At 36.0% G+C, this 13,746-nt stretch overlaps 1 protein-coding gene across 1 annotated transcript; it reads right to left on the reverse strand.

The window, feature by feature from the left end:
- Positions 1 to 2,675: 2,675 nt before the first annotated feature.
- Positions 2,676 to 8,757, reverse strand: LOC147273594 (phragmoplastin DRP1E-like). The gene is made up of 15 exons (XM_086255975.1): positions 8,530 to 8,757; positions 8,124 to 8,187; positions 7,758 to 7,865; positions 7,412 to 7,513; positions 6,739 to 6,789; positions 6,570 to 6,631; positions 5,753 to 5,843; positions 5,586 to 5,650; positions 5,137 to 5,331; positions 4,909 to 5,028; positions 4,748 to 4,818; positions 3,793 to 4,018; positions 3,543 to 3,593; positions 3,081 to 3,449; positions 2,676 to 2,976 (listed from the first exon to the last, which is right to left on the reverse strand). Exons 1-15 carry the CDS (start codon positions 8,668 to 8,670, stop codon positions 2,848 to 2,850), a joined length of 1,845 nt encoding a protein of 614 aa, XP_086112101.1. The 5' UTR covers positions 8,671 to 8,757; the 3' UTR covers positions 2,676 to 2,847.
- Between the last annotated feature and the right edge of the window lie 4,989 nt (positions 8,758 to 13,746).

Genomic DNA, 13,746 nt, shown 5'->3' on the forward strand with positions numbered 1-13,746 from the left:
GGATGGTTCATTCCTAGAGGCTCTTGGGGCATTTATATTTCAGACTTACACTGAACATCTTGTGGAGCTAGCATTGGTATGTTGTACTCAAAACCCAAATTTCAATTAAATAAGTTTCACATCTTAAACCAATTAATCTCACAGTATTGACCATGTTGATGCTAAAAAATGATAAAGCAGTCAACGTCGAGTCAAATCACGTAGACCCGTTGACCTACCACTGAGTGGATGACACGTCGAAGTGGGGTATGAACGAGTAGCTGGGTCCGACTAATGAATAGTGGAGAAAGAATGATATCTAAAGCACCCTGCGCAAGTACACAAAAGTGAGCGGGAAGGGCACCGGTGTAGTACCGGTCGAACCTCCTTTGACGCTTAAGTCAGTGTTCAGAGAATCTGTGAGCAGAGTGAGTGAATAGTATAGTATTGATTGAATGTTCTTTTGTGACAAGAAAGTACCTCTTTTATAGTACTTTTGAAAAAGTGTCAACCAATCCGGTGATGACATGTGTCCCTTGTAACGACTCGCACTGTAGGAGCGCCACGTGTCACCTGTTTCGAGGATCCGAATGAGTTGACACGGGTCGGGGCCTAGAAGGCTGGAGCTTTGGAGGCCAGAGCCTATGAGGCCGAAGCCTAAGGAGCTAGGCCGGAACTTAGGAGGTCAGCGCCTATGAGGCCGGAGCCTAGGAGCCCAGGAAGGGGCTTAGTCTTTGGGCCTAGGAAGTCGGTGCCTAGGAGCCCAGGAGCCTGGGAGGGGCTTATCCTTTGGGCCTAGGCCCAAACGACATAATGTTAAGCCTTATGTGACTTGTCATTATGCCCAGATCATTAGTCATACGAACAGACCATATTAATATATAGCACATGATGAAGAACTTCAAATAATATCTCTCTAGACATAAGGAAGGAAATTGGAACATTGAATCCAAAATTAATTGGCAGTAGATGTATAAAGAAATCTATCACCTTATAAATCATTACATAAGGTCTCACAATTCTGATGTGAGATTTCACTCTCAACATAAACAAATCTCTTCACAACCATCATCATTCCAAAAAGCAGCCCTACTCTTCACAAAATGAACAAAGAAAACCCAACAACAAATTTGTGAAAATGTGGAGTGTTGTCATATTTTGAAAAATTATAGCTTTGCATAAGTGTTTATAATAGTCTTTGACCTTTTCACCCGTTGCCAATTATTTTTGGGTTGAATGCCTATATATCTCTTCATGGTATCAGTGCCAGGTTCTCATATGTATTGTTCGCGTGTTTGGCTTAGAATGAAATCACACAGGAAATGGCATGTGGGAGGACCAAATTAACTTGTAGCAACCTCGCATCGTGTAAACCGCTTCTAGGCACTAATAACTTGAGCAAATTTACTCATATTTATTTTTCAATTGGGCTACTAATCTGGATTGTTGTGTTTTGGATTAGGTTACAAACTTTCTTTTCAATTTGGCCCAAATGGTATTTAAACTAAAAACTACTTATATTTTAGTAGTTAAGCTGAAAATTTATTAAAATTTGATATGTAAATAAATTAACCTTAATATTGTTGCTCTTCTCTCAAATCTCAATCAAAACTATAATATGTAATATGTTTCTTTAGCTTACCGTTTTTTTTGGCATAACCATTTAATTTTCATACTCATGTACTAACCTAGATAAAATTGCAGAGCCATTACTTGAAGTTGTATGTTTGGATGAACCAAACCTAGTAGTAGTTGAATATAAACATTGTAATCAGTAATTTTGAATCTCAAAACAAAAGAAGAATGACTTTTCAATGTAAATTTAAAACTTCAAATTTGCCCTCTTTTTTGGGGGCTGATTCTAAAAGGACCCTAATTATTTCTTTTCAAAGCCTACACAAGTTTTTATCCATGATTATTCGAACTTTACCCTCAATAATTTGAAAAAAAAAAAAAAAAAAAAAAAAACCTAACCTAGCAGTCCCCCAACCCGACTCCCCTCCTCCCTCCCTCAACCCGACTCCCCTCCTCCCTCCTTTCTGCCCACCCACCATCAGCCGACAACTCTCTCTCTCGATCTACAAGGTTGAAGGTGGATCGTGGCAGGAGGAGCCGTCGACTGGGTGGGTCAATAGGAGGGAGGGGAGGGTGGTGGGATGGGGCATAGATGATCTAGGTTTTTTTTTTTTTAATGTTATTCCATTGGTTTTTCTAATTATATTTTTAAAGTTTGATAAGTTTTTATTGAGCAAATTATATGTCAGTACCTCAATTATACTCCATTTTTCAACTTATCAACGAGAATTTTGAAATTTAAAACACTGGTTAAGTCCTTGCTCTTCGAACTTTCAAAGGCATTATTACCCTATAAAATGAGCATATGAGTAGAGTAGTTGTCCATTTAATTACCAAGATTTTTCAGACATTGCAGAAATTGCAGAAATTTTCCCTCTATTTTCAAAAAGTAGACTTCCATCAACAAGATATAATGTTGATAAAGGTGCTATTGTGTCCCCATTCGGCAGACCCTATTCTCACCAATGCCCTTTAAGAAACAGAAACGTGACTATGGCCATGGCTATCAATAAGGTATACGCATGCCCTTTTATAAGGTGTTAAACCTTATACACAACTCCGAGGGTGGTCTGAAGCAAACACGCATCAAAACTAGTTTTGTCATTTCTCTGGACCTTGGTATTAGTTTATCATAGTTTGTTCTGCTTGTTCACCAGATCCCAAAACCTTGATCACAACTTTTTGGAAATCATTAAAGACCATCAGAAACAGCTATACAAAGAGCCTTAATATGCATTCATGTTTACTTATCCAAAAAAATAAAAAACCATAGAAAAGTATTCATGGTTAATTTCATCTGGACCATGAGACTGAGTCAATCTCATCCCTTGCAGACTTGTACAATTCAAGCCTCTTGGCACATTGTTGCCTCCTTTCCATCAATGCAGGATTTTCATCCAGCAATCGTGCAAGTTGCTTTCCCTACAAGAAATAACACAACTCAATCAGTCAACTACCATCAATTTTTTTTCTTATTCATATACGAGTGTGTGCGTGTGGCAAGAGAGGGCTGATTGTTGGAATACCTCTTTTTTGCCCAGTTGGGTATAGAAGTGATCAAGCAAAGACCGCTTAGCCTCCCTCACTTGACAATGAACAACAGCCTTTGGTATGGTATTTCTCAGTGTCTCAGACACCATCCCAACATACGAGGTAACATTTGATCCTATCCTGCGATAGTGCCCCTCTGTATATCGATCTTCAGTGGGGGCAGATGGATCTCCTCCCTTCTCCACTTCTTGAGGGAGTTTTCGGAAGAAATCCACGGTCAGATATGAGGATTCCATATCTACCAATCGCAAAGTCGTCTTCTTGCTGTCTTCACGAAACTTCTCCAATGCTTCATAAGCAGCTCCTGCTAGTTCGGTTTGAAGAGTAGGAAAGCGCTTCAACTCCTGTTTCATTTAAAAACATAACCTATTACTTCCCTAATTACTAAAACCACTGGCTACTGTGAAATGAAGTGTATTGAATACAAAGCTTTAAACCTGAGTTTCTGCGATTGACCTTCTTACAACTTCCTTCAAAATAAAGTGAACCTGCAGTATTGAATTACTGGTTAAGAAAACAATAGATTGCAAGTTCAATCACTGGATAATTGCCCAAGTGCACTAAATTCACATAAATTCTGTTTCCAATGGCTGTAGAAACAAATAAACTATGCATATAGCTTGTTAGGCACTAATTAACGCTAGGAAACCACCTCGAAGACAAGAAAATGGAATTGTGAACACTTACGGCATCTACTGATGCTTCAGATGGGCCTTTGAAATAGTTAAGTGCACTGTCAATGAGGCGCCGATAAGCTTGCTCAGGTGCAATTAAATGAGGTTGGTATCCATCTGCCTCTGAAACCACTTTCCTTACATTTTGAAGTGAAAGATGACGGTCAAAAGGGAGCTTCCTCAAAGCAACAGGGAGCTGGTGATCAAATACTGCATATATCCGATCACCGCCAGGTCGTCTGCAGTTTAGAAAGACAGGAAGAAACAGTGAAACGTTTATTACCTTTTTTGCCACACTTGTGAGAGATTTTACTTGATACAAAGTGGGATAAGAAGAATAATAATTTATGATCTATAAACCAGAGGCCAAGTTGGGAAATTCATCAAAGAATGCACAGAATTGCAAAAACAGGCTATCATATTGGAATTTAACTGCTTTCATTCTAAAGAGTTGAAATGCTTTCTGAGAGCCAGCCATACAGGACCAGTGAATTCATAGAAATTTTATTTTTTTGGTTACATAGGAGGGAATCAAACCCTTGACCTATCCTAAACTAACCCATTACCCCACCCACCCTCACCACTTGAGGTTACCAAGGGCTTAATTCATAAGAATTTTCAGTCTAAAGAAAAGATGACATAATATAGAAAAAGCAGAAGAATCAAGTAAATAAACCCTTTGACAAGGTCCACACGTGTTCAATCACAAATGACTCTGAATTTCAAGCTCATTTGTTGGCCACAAAATGATACACTAAATGCGTGTTAGTTTGTTCCTCTGTAAACAGCTCACTGGAACATTGAATTCCAGATCAGAAAATTGGAGGTTATACGGATGTATTACCCTCCATCTGTAAACAGCTGTAACAGACACTGAGCCTTCTGCCTTTGTTTATTTTTTTATTAATACATTTGATTTACTTGTTTAAGAAAAAAGAAAAGAAAAAGAAAAGGGATGTATTAATTACCCTCCATCCAAATGCTCCTTGAATATCTGGTCAAACGCCCGGCATAACTCTAAGATAGTGTATAACTGTGCCTGAAAAATATGTACAAAACAATTTCGGATTATAAACCTAAAATAATATCCAAATATAATGAATATAGATGACATATATAAGCTCCTCACCCCTGCATCAATAGCAACAGGTCTACCAAGATGATCCAACTCGGCTTCAAGTTCGTCGATGCTTTTGTTGATCAAAGATGCAATTCCTGGAATGCGAGCTTTAATTACAGACTCTAAATGCTGAAATCATATCAAAAATCAAAATTAACCATCAAATCAATGTAAAACTTAGAGAAATAGACGCAGAAATTGAGCTATCATATCATAAATAGATGGAACAGGCAAAACCTTTGAGAGAAGTTTTGCAAGATATTCTGACCCCATTTTGCTTGCCAAATGTCCATAATCTGGACTAGTGGAAAAAAACTCACGCTCCCTCCGCCTGGCAGCAATCATATCTACATTTTTATTAATATCAGCTTGTGAACGGTTCACAATTCCAACCCAAGGGTGTTGAAGCCGATAAGATCTTCCTTCGAGAACCTAACAGCTCAATGCAAAGAAATCATTATTGAGAAAGAGGAATGTTTATCCTACAGTTTGACTATCGAGAAACAGAGCGGTTTTAGGGTTATTCCGTGCATACAATATGTTTTAAAATAAATGCCAAACTCCTCCAGTCGTCAACCCTCTCCCAAGTCCCAACACATTAATAAACCATTATGTAGCTTCCAGCTAAACACTCAGATTCACAACAATTCAAGCTGAAACAGAATAAGAAAAACAAAAAGTCTTACATCCAGAGCATTTGTTCCCTTATCCATTAAATCAAGCTTTGTCAACACACCAAATGTCCTTTCACCTAAGAAAAAATCCTTAAGCTCAATATGGAAAGCAGAAAATAGTATTTACATGAGGTCATAAGATTGAATGATAAAATAGGAAAATTGTACACAAAGGATACCTGTAGGATCAACTTCTCTAGCAATCTTGATAGCATCAGATGTTGCTATGTCTTGATTGGCGGGAGTTATTGCCAGAATGATGCAGTTAGGCTGCAACCAAGAAGCAAATATTCATCAAGAATGAAGAATAAAACAAAACTTAGCTTGTAAAGGAAATTCCAAGACAAAAATCTATCTAAAATTTTTAAAAGTGGCAGATAAATCTAAGGAATAAGCTTGAAATGAAATAATTGTCTCAATAAAGATACACAGGATAAATCATAAATCTAACCCACTGGTTCAAATCACTTCTTAAGAAAATTTGTTATAAAAAATATAAAAGAATTGGATTGGACATAAAATTAGTAAATTTGGAAAGGGTAAAATACTACATCACATCAAAATAAGGGATGCCATCAACAAAGTACAAGATACGTTAACTTTGACAGTAATCTATAACTTAGAGCATTCTAAAGAGAAAAATCAAGTTTAAGACTTTAAGATAATGATATGTACCACTCAAACCTGGAACAAGGGGAAACTAAATAAGTAAAACTCCTAGGGCCCATAACTGTCAATTAAGGAGTCTAAAAGATCATCTCTTTCCTAAAACTTGAATGTGTAAGGGGCATTCAATATATGCTTTTTGTGATAAGCATGAATTGATATTAAATTTGAACTAGTATGAGAACCAATTTACGGAGTAGATTACTTGACAGACAACTCAGAATTCTTTTTTGTTCAAAGATTGTGTATTCGTATTGTAATTGACATAAATAGTATATATGCACAATGATAAACTTTAATCCATAAATTGACGGGGGGGAAACATATTACCTTCTCAACATAAGAACGAACCATGTTTTCAATGTCCTGAACAACACTCTCTGGCTGTCCCTCTGTCAGTAACAAACATCTCTGATTTAGCTCAGTAAATAAAAAATAAATATAATGTTGAAACTTCCATTTTATCATGGAATAAAGGGTAACAGTAAAAGAAGTATACCTACAGCAACCTTGGTTAAACCAGGCAAATCTATCAATGTTAGATTGACAACTGCCAGAAAGATAAACTCTGATTGTCAGATAGCAGAATGGACTATAGAGTTCATATATCAAAGGAAAAGAAGCTGTTCAAACTTTGCGGAACAGAGAATCAAGAACCACACATAATTACCATGTAAGAAACTTGTTTTAACACCAGAATTTGGTCAAAATCAGAAGAAATATAAATGAATGAATCAAAGAAATTAACCTAAGAGTTTTGTTTATCAAAACAAGACTACTTCTCATGCAATAATTTATTTTTTGATGCTCACATGGTTCATGGCACACCAAAATGTTACAGTGCAAAAAAGTCATTAGTATAAAATAAACACAGCGTAGAAAGGAAATATTTGGAGTGTGACTACATGATCAAGGACTTATTAATTTTCTCTACAAGAAAACACGAAATGGTTCTTGTGCATTGATGTGCACTTCAGGAAATTTAGGTCACACTTTTCACCCAATAATTCATGAACATCAAATAGAATGAAATTTCTGTAAATTAGAAATAAATTGTAAATCTGTAATCTTATACGATGCTGCCAATAGATCATGCACAAAAAGAAAACAAGACATATCGCAGTGCTTCACAATCACACCTTACTCAAAATATAGATCATGCTACCAATTACCATTTGGAGAATATATACTGAGATGAATAGGAACATGAGAAATCTGTTTTGATCTCCCAGTCATTCGGTCAGTTTCATCCTGAATTTCCTTCCGAACCACAGCTGTTTAAGAAAATAAGACACACAAACAATTTACATTCCAAATTTTACTTCAAAATATAAGAAAAGAGAAAACAATTGCACACTTTTGCAACTTTTATTTCTATATCAATCTTTAAGCATAAATTTTCCATGACAATCTGCCATTGTAAATTACATGGGAAATAACATACAGAAATGTTATCAAAACTAAAAAAACAAAAATCAGGTCTTCCATATATTAGCAATATCTGTAAAACACACATACAGAAATCAAGGAATCTTCTCTTTTGCAAGTGGAGGAACTCAGCATACTCCTGCAGCCCCGGTTCTGTCTTGTGCAGCTGCAAGACCAACGGCCTCCTCGTCACAATCCCTGAAAACCAAGCAACATAAAAGCTGAAGCCTTTAAGTTTATGTGTGTGCATTCGAATCAAACTTTAAATTTTAAATTGCTTAGTTTGACTAAGTTGACTTTAATTTTTTATGTTGATAAAAAGTTGACTTTTCCTTTACTATTTTCTTGTAATTTCAATTTTCTTTCCTCCGCTTTCTCGAGAGCCAAACAGCGCAAAAATTGAAAACGAATAATCAGTGCAGCAAATAAAAGATTCGTAATCGCATAAACCCTAACCTGATCCTCTTGGAAGAAAATCACGGCCAACGATGCTCTCCAACACCGACGACTTTCCAGAACTCTGAATTTCCATCCACACACACCATAACTCAATTAGCCGAAAAAAGAAAAAAAAAAAAAAAACACACACACACACACAGTGACAACGGCGGCGACGACGACGGAAATTCGACGGCGAATACGACGGCGACGACAACAAAGAGTGTGTCCGACAGTGACAATGGACAATGTATGTGTGTGAGTAAGTGTGTACAGAAACAGAGAGAGAGGATAAAACAAGAAAAGGACCTAACCGCCGGCAATGGTAACGGCGGCGACGGCGACAACAACAAAGGGCGTGTGTGACAATGTATATGTGCGAGTGTGTCCGGAGAGAAAGACAGAGTGAGAGAGAGAGAGAGACCTGGCCGCCGACGACGACGACAGCAGGAAGAGCCTCCCAGAGAGTAGGCAAGGCAGAGTCGCCGCCATAGTCACCGAGGAGCGTGCAGGCTCTCTGAATCCGATTGACGAGTTCGATCAAGCTCTCCATGGTCGCTGCCATTGGGCGAAGCGGTTCGCGAAGTGCCGAAGCAGCAGCAGCAGAAGAAGCGGTTGCTGAAACGACGAAAACGCACGCAGCGAGCGTGAGCGAGAGAAACAGGTAGTAGATGACGAGTAGGAAAGCTATTTTGCTTTTTTGGATTTTATTTATTTAATTAATTGCTGTTCCGTTTGTGGGGCAGCGCTGCTGAGTTGAGAGAGAGTGAGTGACGACTGGTGGTGGTGGAGGTGAGGGAGAGGAAATGTGGGCGTCATGCTCGCCTCTGGTTATCCACGTCACTGCCTTTTTGTATACATGTCTTTCTGTATTAGGGTCTCTTTCCTTTGACTGCTTTTGAATTCAGTCAATGCTTTTTGTCTTTTTGGTCTTTTTGTTTTCTTCTTCTTGTTTTGTTTTGTAGACCATTTTGAATTCTAAGTTGGGCTTTAAAAAACTAAAAACAGAGAAGTTGGGCTTAGAAGTCTAGGCCTGGCTGTGCAATGGGCTACTAATCTGATCTCCCCCAATTTGGGTTACAATTCATACTTGGAAAGAAATCTCATTTCTAAGATTTGGTTTCATGGATTGGAGGCCTTCTTCACAAGAGTCACAGCTATAATATGAAATCTCTTTCAGATGCACCCTTTGATTTTTTTTTGAAGGTCATTTTCCTTTTTTATTATTTTTCTTGTATTTTTCACATGGCACAAGTTTGACGCCTACATCCAACCTACATTGGGGCCAATGTAGGAAAAAATTATTAAAGAACAAACATTGCAATTGAACTTTTGAAGATGATGGTGCAATAAGAACTTGTGCTCAAACTTTGTAAAGTGTAATTAGCCTCTTTCTTATTAATTTCCTTAATTAGCCTTATTTGGGAAAGGGAAATTTTACTTTAAAATTATATTGTATACGTTGAAACCCTTTGTTGGGTATGCTTTATTCTTTTCCATTCAAATCTAACTTTCAAACAAAAAATGTGAAAGATTATAAGTCTTCAAATCACCAACTCATCCAACTAATATAACAATATCAAAGAAACCAAAACGTATTCATAAGGCTTTTTCAAATTACTTTTAGCATGTACCTCGAAGTCTCATATTTTAATCACTTTTTCACAACAACTACACAATCCTATTGCTTCCCTCATGCCTTTTACATTGATCCATATAGAACATTGTTGCATTTTCCTCCTAGACCTTTTTGGTACTTGGACACTTTGCTTGGCAACGTACATCAGTCATATTCTTTGAAAAACGACCCATTTTAATTACCTTACCAAATTCCCAAATTCCCACTTGAGCTTGCTGGTGCAACCCCCCCATTTCAGCCACTTCACCAATTTCATCAGAACTATATGTTACATCATCACTCTCATTTTCAAACTCTGAGCTGCTTATTTGTCCAAAAATTAATCATCCTGCTTAATTTGGTTTGACAAAACAAACAAATGGAAAACTTTAAAAAACGTAACATTGAAAGAAATATCAAGCATGGTTATTAATATAGATAATCATAATCAGATTGATATTTCTTTTTCTTTTTTTCGGTATAAATCAGATTGATATGCCAGACATCACTGTGACAGGAAAGTCTCTCTTTCTCATAACATGCCAGACATGCTAAATTATAAAAATCAACATTAAATCAAAGAAATAAAATAAGTACTTTTTTATAAATTAAAAATTAAAAAAAAAGGAAAAAAAACCCCTTAAATGCAATATATTACTTTTGAAATTATTGGAAAAATATCCTCAATAATTGAAAAGTTTACTAACTCATATCCCAGTTTCTCAATTAATAAGGAAGCTAAAGTTCAAGTATTAAAACCTGTACAAAACCAATGATTTGGGATACAACAGGGATACGCATGAAATAATAACAGCCAAATAAGGTTAGAAATCATTAACTAACTACCAGAACTCTGTGACTGATAAAACTTTCATGTCGGGTGGGCTTACGGCTGGACAAGCAAAATGATATTTTTGGTACAAGTGTAATTTGCAAACCGAAGAAGTTGCTGATAATATATATATAGTATACAGATCCTTTCTATTGAGAGGTTTCTCAAATAATTTTATTTAAATGGTGACCATTTAATTAATGATCAAATGGTTTCTGATTAACCTAATTTTTTGTAAGCAAGATTATTTAATAGAGATAAAAAAAAAAAGTAAATGGATCCGATTATCAAAATTCAATGTAGAGTAGGTCACATGAAATATCTCATAAATAAGTCTAAATGTAGAATCTCACATCTAAAGGCACTGTATGCATATATATATAATCATGATAATTACACGATAATTAATAAAAATATCCTTTACCATCTGATCTCATACTTCTTCTAAATACATGGAACAAAGATAGAAGAGATGCATGTCATTTGGCGCAACCCTCATGCAGGTCTCATATCATGATATCTACCATTTCATTTTTACCTTATTCTTTATTATTCTCATTTTCCCTTGGTTGCTAGCTGGGTGCTCGGTGTTGTTTGTTGATACAATGGATATGCATTTTTAATTTGAATTATCCACAAGCATAGTGAACAAATCAATGCGATCATTCGATTTGTAAAATAGTCTCATGATTAGATCCGTTCATTATTTAGATTACTTTTTAAAGATCATGACAGGTAGAGAGAATGAGAACTATACATTATAGAGGTGTGGCACCATCAAGTATTTTGCTAAATCATTGATTTGATAAGATCACAATCTAAAGATGTTAGTGTTTTCATCACTATATTTTCTCATGCATGCGCTTTTTATGTTCTCCAATAATATGAAATCAAGGAGAGAAAAGATCCATAGATCTAGAAAAACAGTAATTAGAAGGATGGCCTAACTTAGGCTAACATTTGAGGAGAAAAGGAAAACCCCTAGAAAAGAATACATATAGTATAAAACCAAGCTAGGGTTTCTATGAAGGACGACAAAGACTACAGCCATAGGTGCCTATTTATAGGGTTGTGTTGTTGGGGATCCGATTTCTCTGCATTTTACTACTATGCATTTAGCTGCATTTTATTCTATCCTAGCCAAATCCAACGGCTCAATAAAATATTCGACATGGTTTCGACCTCTCTTGAACTCGTAAGATAATTTCAGAGGGGGCGGAGGGGGAAAGTTGAACTCTGCCAATATCAGAAACTTGGTGGTCTGTAGATACTTTATCTATTGCTTATAATGCTGATGAAATTTTTTGGTAATTACTTAACCTGTTGATCAAAGCCTTAAACCCACATATGCAATAAGACTCAAAAAAGAAGAACAAACTTAATTAGAACGATTGTAATCAAACTCAGAAAGAATCCTTTAATTAATCAATTAATTTTATAATAATTACATTGGAAAAAAGCACTCCAAAAATCCCAAACAAGAACAGAGTAGAGAGAACTAAAACTGCTATTTAAAAAAAAAAAAAAAAACCCAAACAAGAACAGAGTAGTAAATAAAATAATAGAAGAAAAGAAGCAAATTGTTACCCAATTGAATCTAAAGATCCTTGCAACCATGGATGATTTTCCATTATCAAAAAAGAAAGAAAAGAGAGAACTCCAAAACTATGCCACCAAAAAATTCACAATTGGCAAAAAAAAAAAAAAAAACAAATTCATTAAAACACTTGGTGATGTGGCCTTTGTTGAGTCGTTGGATGATTTTAATGGCCAAGATAGAATCAAATGCAGTTAAATGCATAGTAGTTAAATGCAGAGAAACCGCATCTGTGCTGTTGGTATATACATTGGCATATTCTATTGGCCAACAAACTGTACCCAATAATTTCCATATATATAAGATACAATATAAATGGAAAATGTAATTGAGATGCAATCCATATGGATTCTACAGGGTAGGTTAAAATCACAATGCATGAATATTTCATAATTGGAACTTATTTGGAAAAATAATTAAGTTATTACCACAACTATGATTTTATAAAATAAAATAAAAACATTTTTAGTTCTATGACTTCAAAAAAATAAAAATCTAATACACTAACCTCTAATTTTATTAATGTTCTCTTTATATAGAGTCGGACTCAACTTATAAAAAAGAGAAGTATTACTTGTTTACAAAAGCACTGGAAGTCATTCAGGTGTGGACGTGCTGCCAAGCGCTCAGTTGCTCCGCCAAGAATTTGGTAAAGTTTTTTTTTTCCAAAACAAGAGCGTTGCTTAATTCCTCCGCCATTTTTTAGGGTATAGGCCGACCAACCCCATATCCCCTGAGGGTATAAAATTAATGGTATTTTTGGATGCGTTATGTTAGGGTTTAACTACGTACGCTCAAAATTTTAGAGTTAAATCCTAACATAAATGCCAACGAACTAAGTCCGAGCACTCGGTGCAGAAAAATTTCACAATACCAAGCGCTCGACAGTGCACATTCACACTTGAATGCATCTGTTTATTGCACTACTATTACATGTACATATTATTTATTCAAAAAACCGTTGGTTAACGTACTATATATTAACAAAATTATTGGTTGTTGGACATTTTTATATTTTTGTAGCATAAAAGCATTGTCATCACAGGCATACTATTTTTATATTTTAGTTGCAGTCTTCATTCCACTGTAAGGCCTCATTTTCACTTAGCCTTCACAACTTCCACCTAAGCCGTGGTAATCGGCCACACCGACCAACAACAACCGCATCTGAAGCTGTTGATAATTGACGTTGACGATAGCGGGGGCAGTGCCCATGTTGGCCATTCCGCCGATGGTCGGGCAATCGTCAGCTGGGATCTTCAAGATTACTACTTCCTTATGTGACTAGGAATCCTCATTTGACCATGATTACAAATTTCTTGGTTTGACTAGGATTTCTCCTATTTTCCTAATATGACTAGGAAATGTCCAAAATTGACTCTTTTAGCTTCTTTTCTCATCTTTGCTCTAAATAACCTACAAAACACAAAAACAAACCAAAAGACACAAAATTGTCGATTTTTTGCACTCTAAAATAAGGAGTTAGTATCATAAAATAGACACTAAATAATTTTCAATTCAAATAAATAATTAAGCTTTTCATTATCAAATTCGGTAACCGCTACGGACCCAGCCCTACCCGTGCATGTGTGAG

This window comes from Dryas octopetala, chromosome 9 (assembly GCF_963921425.1).
Source record: "Dryas octopetala chromosome 9, drDryOcto1.1, whole genome shotgun sequence".
NCBI lineage: Eukaryota > Viridiplantae > Streptophyta > Magnoliopsida > Rosales > Rosaceae > Dryas > Dryas octopetala.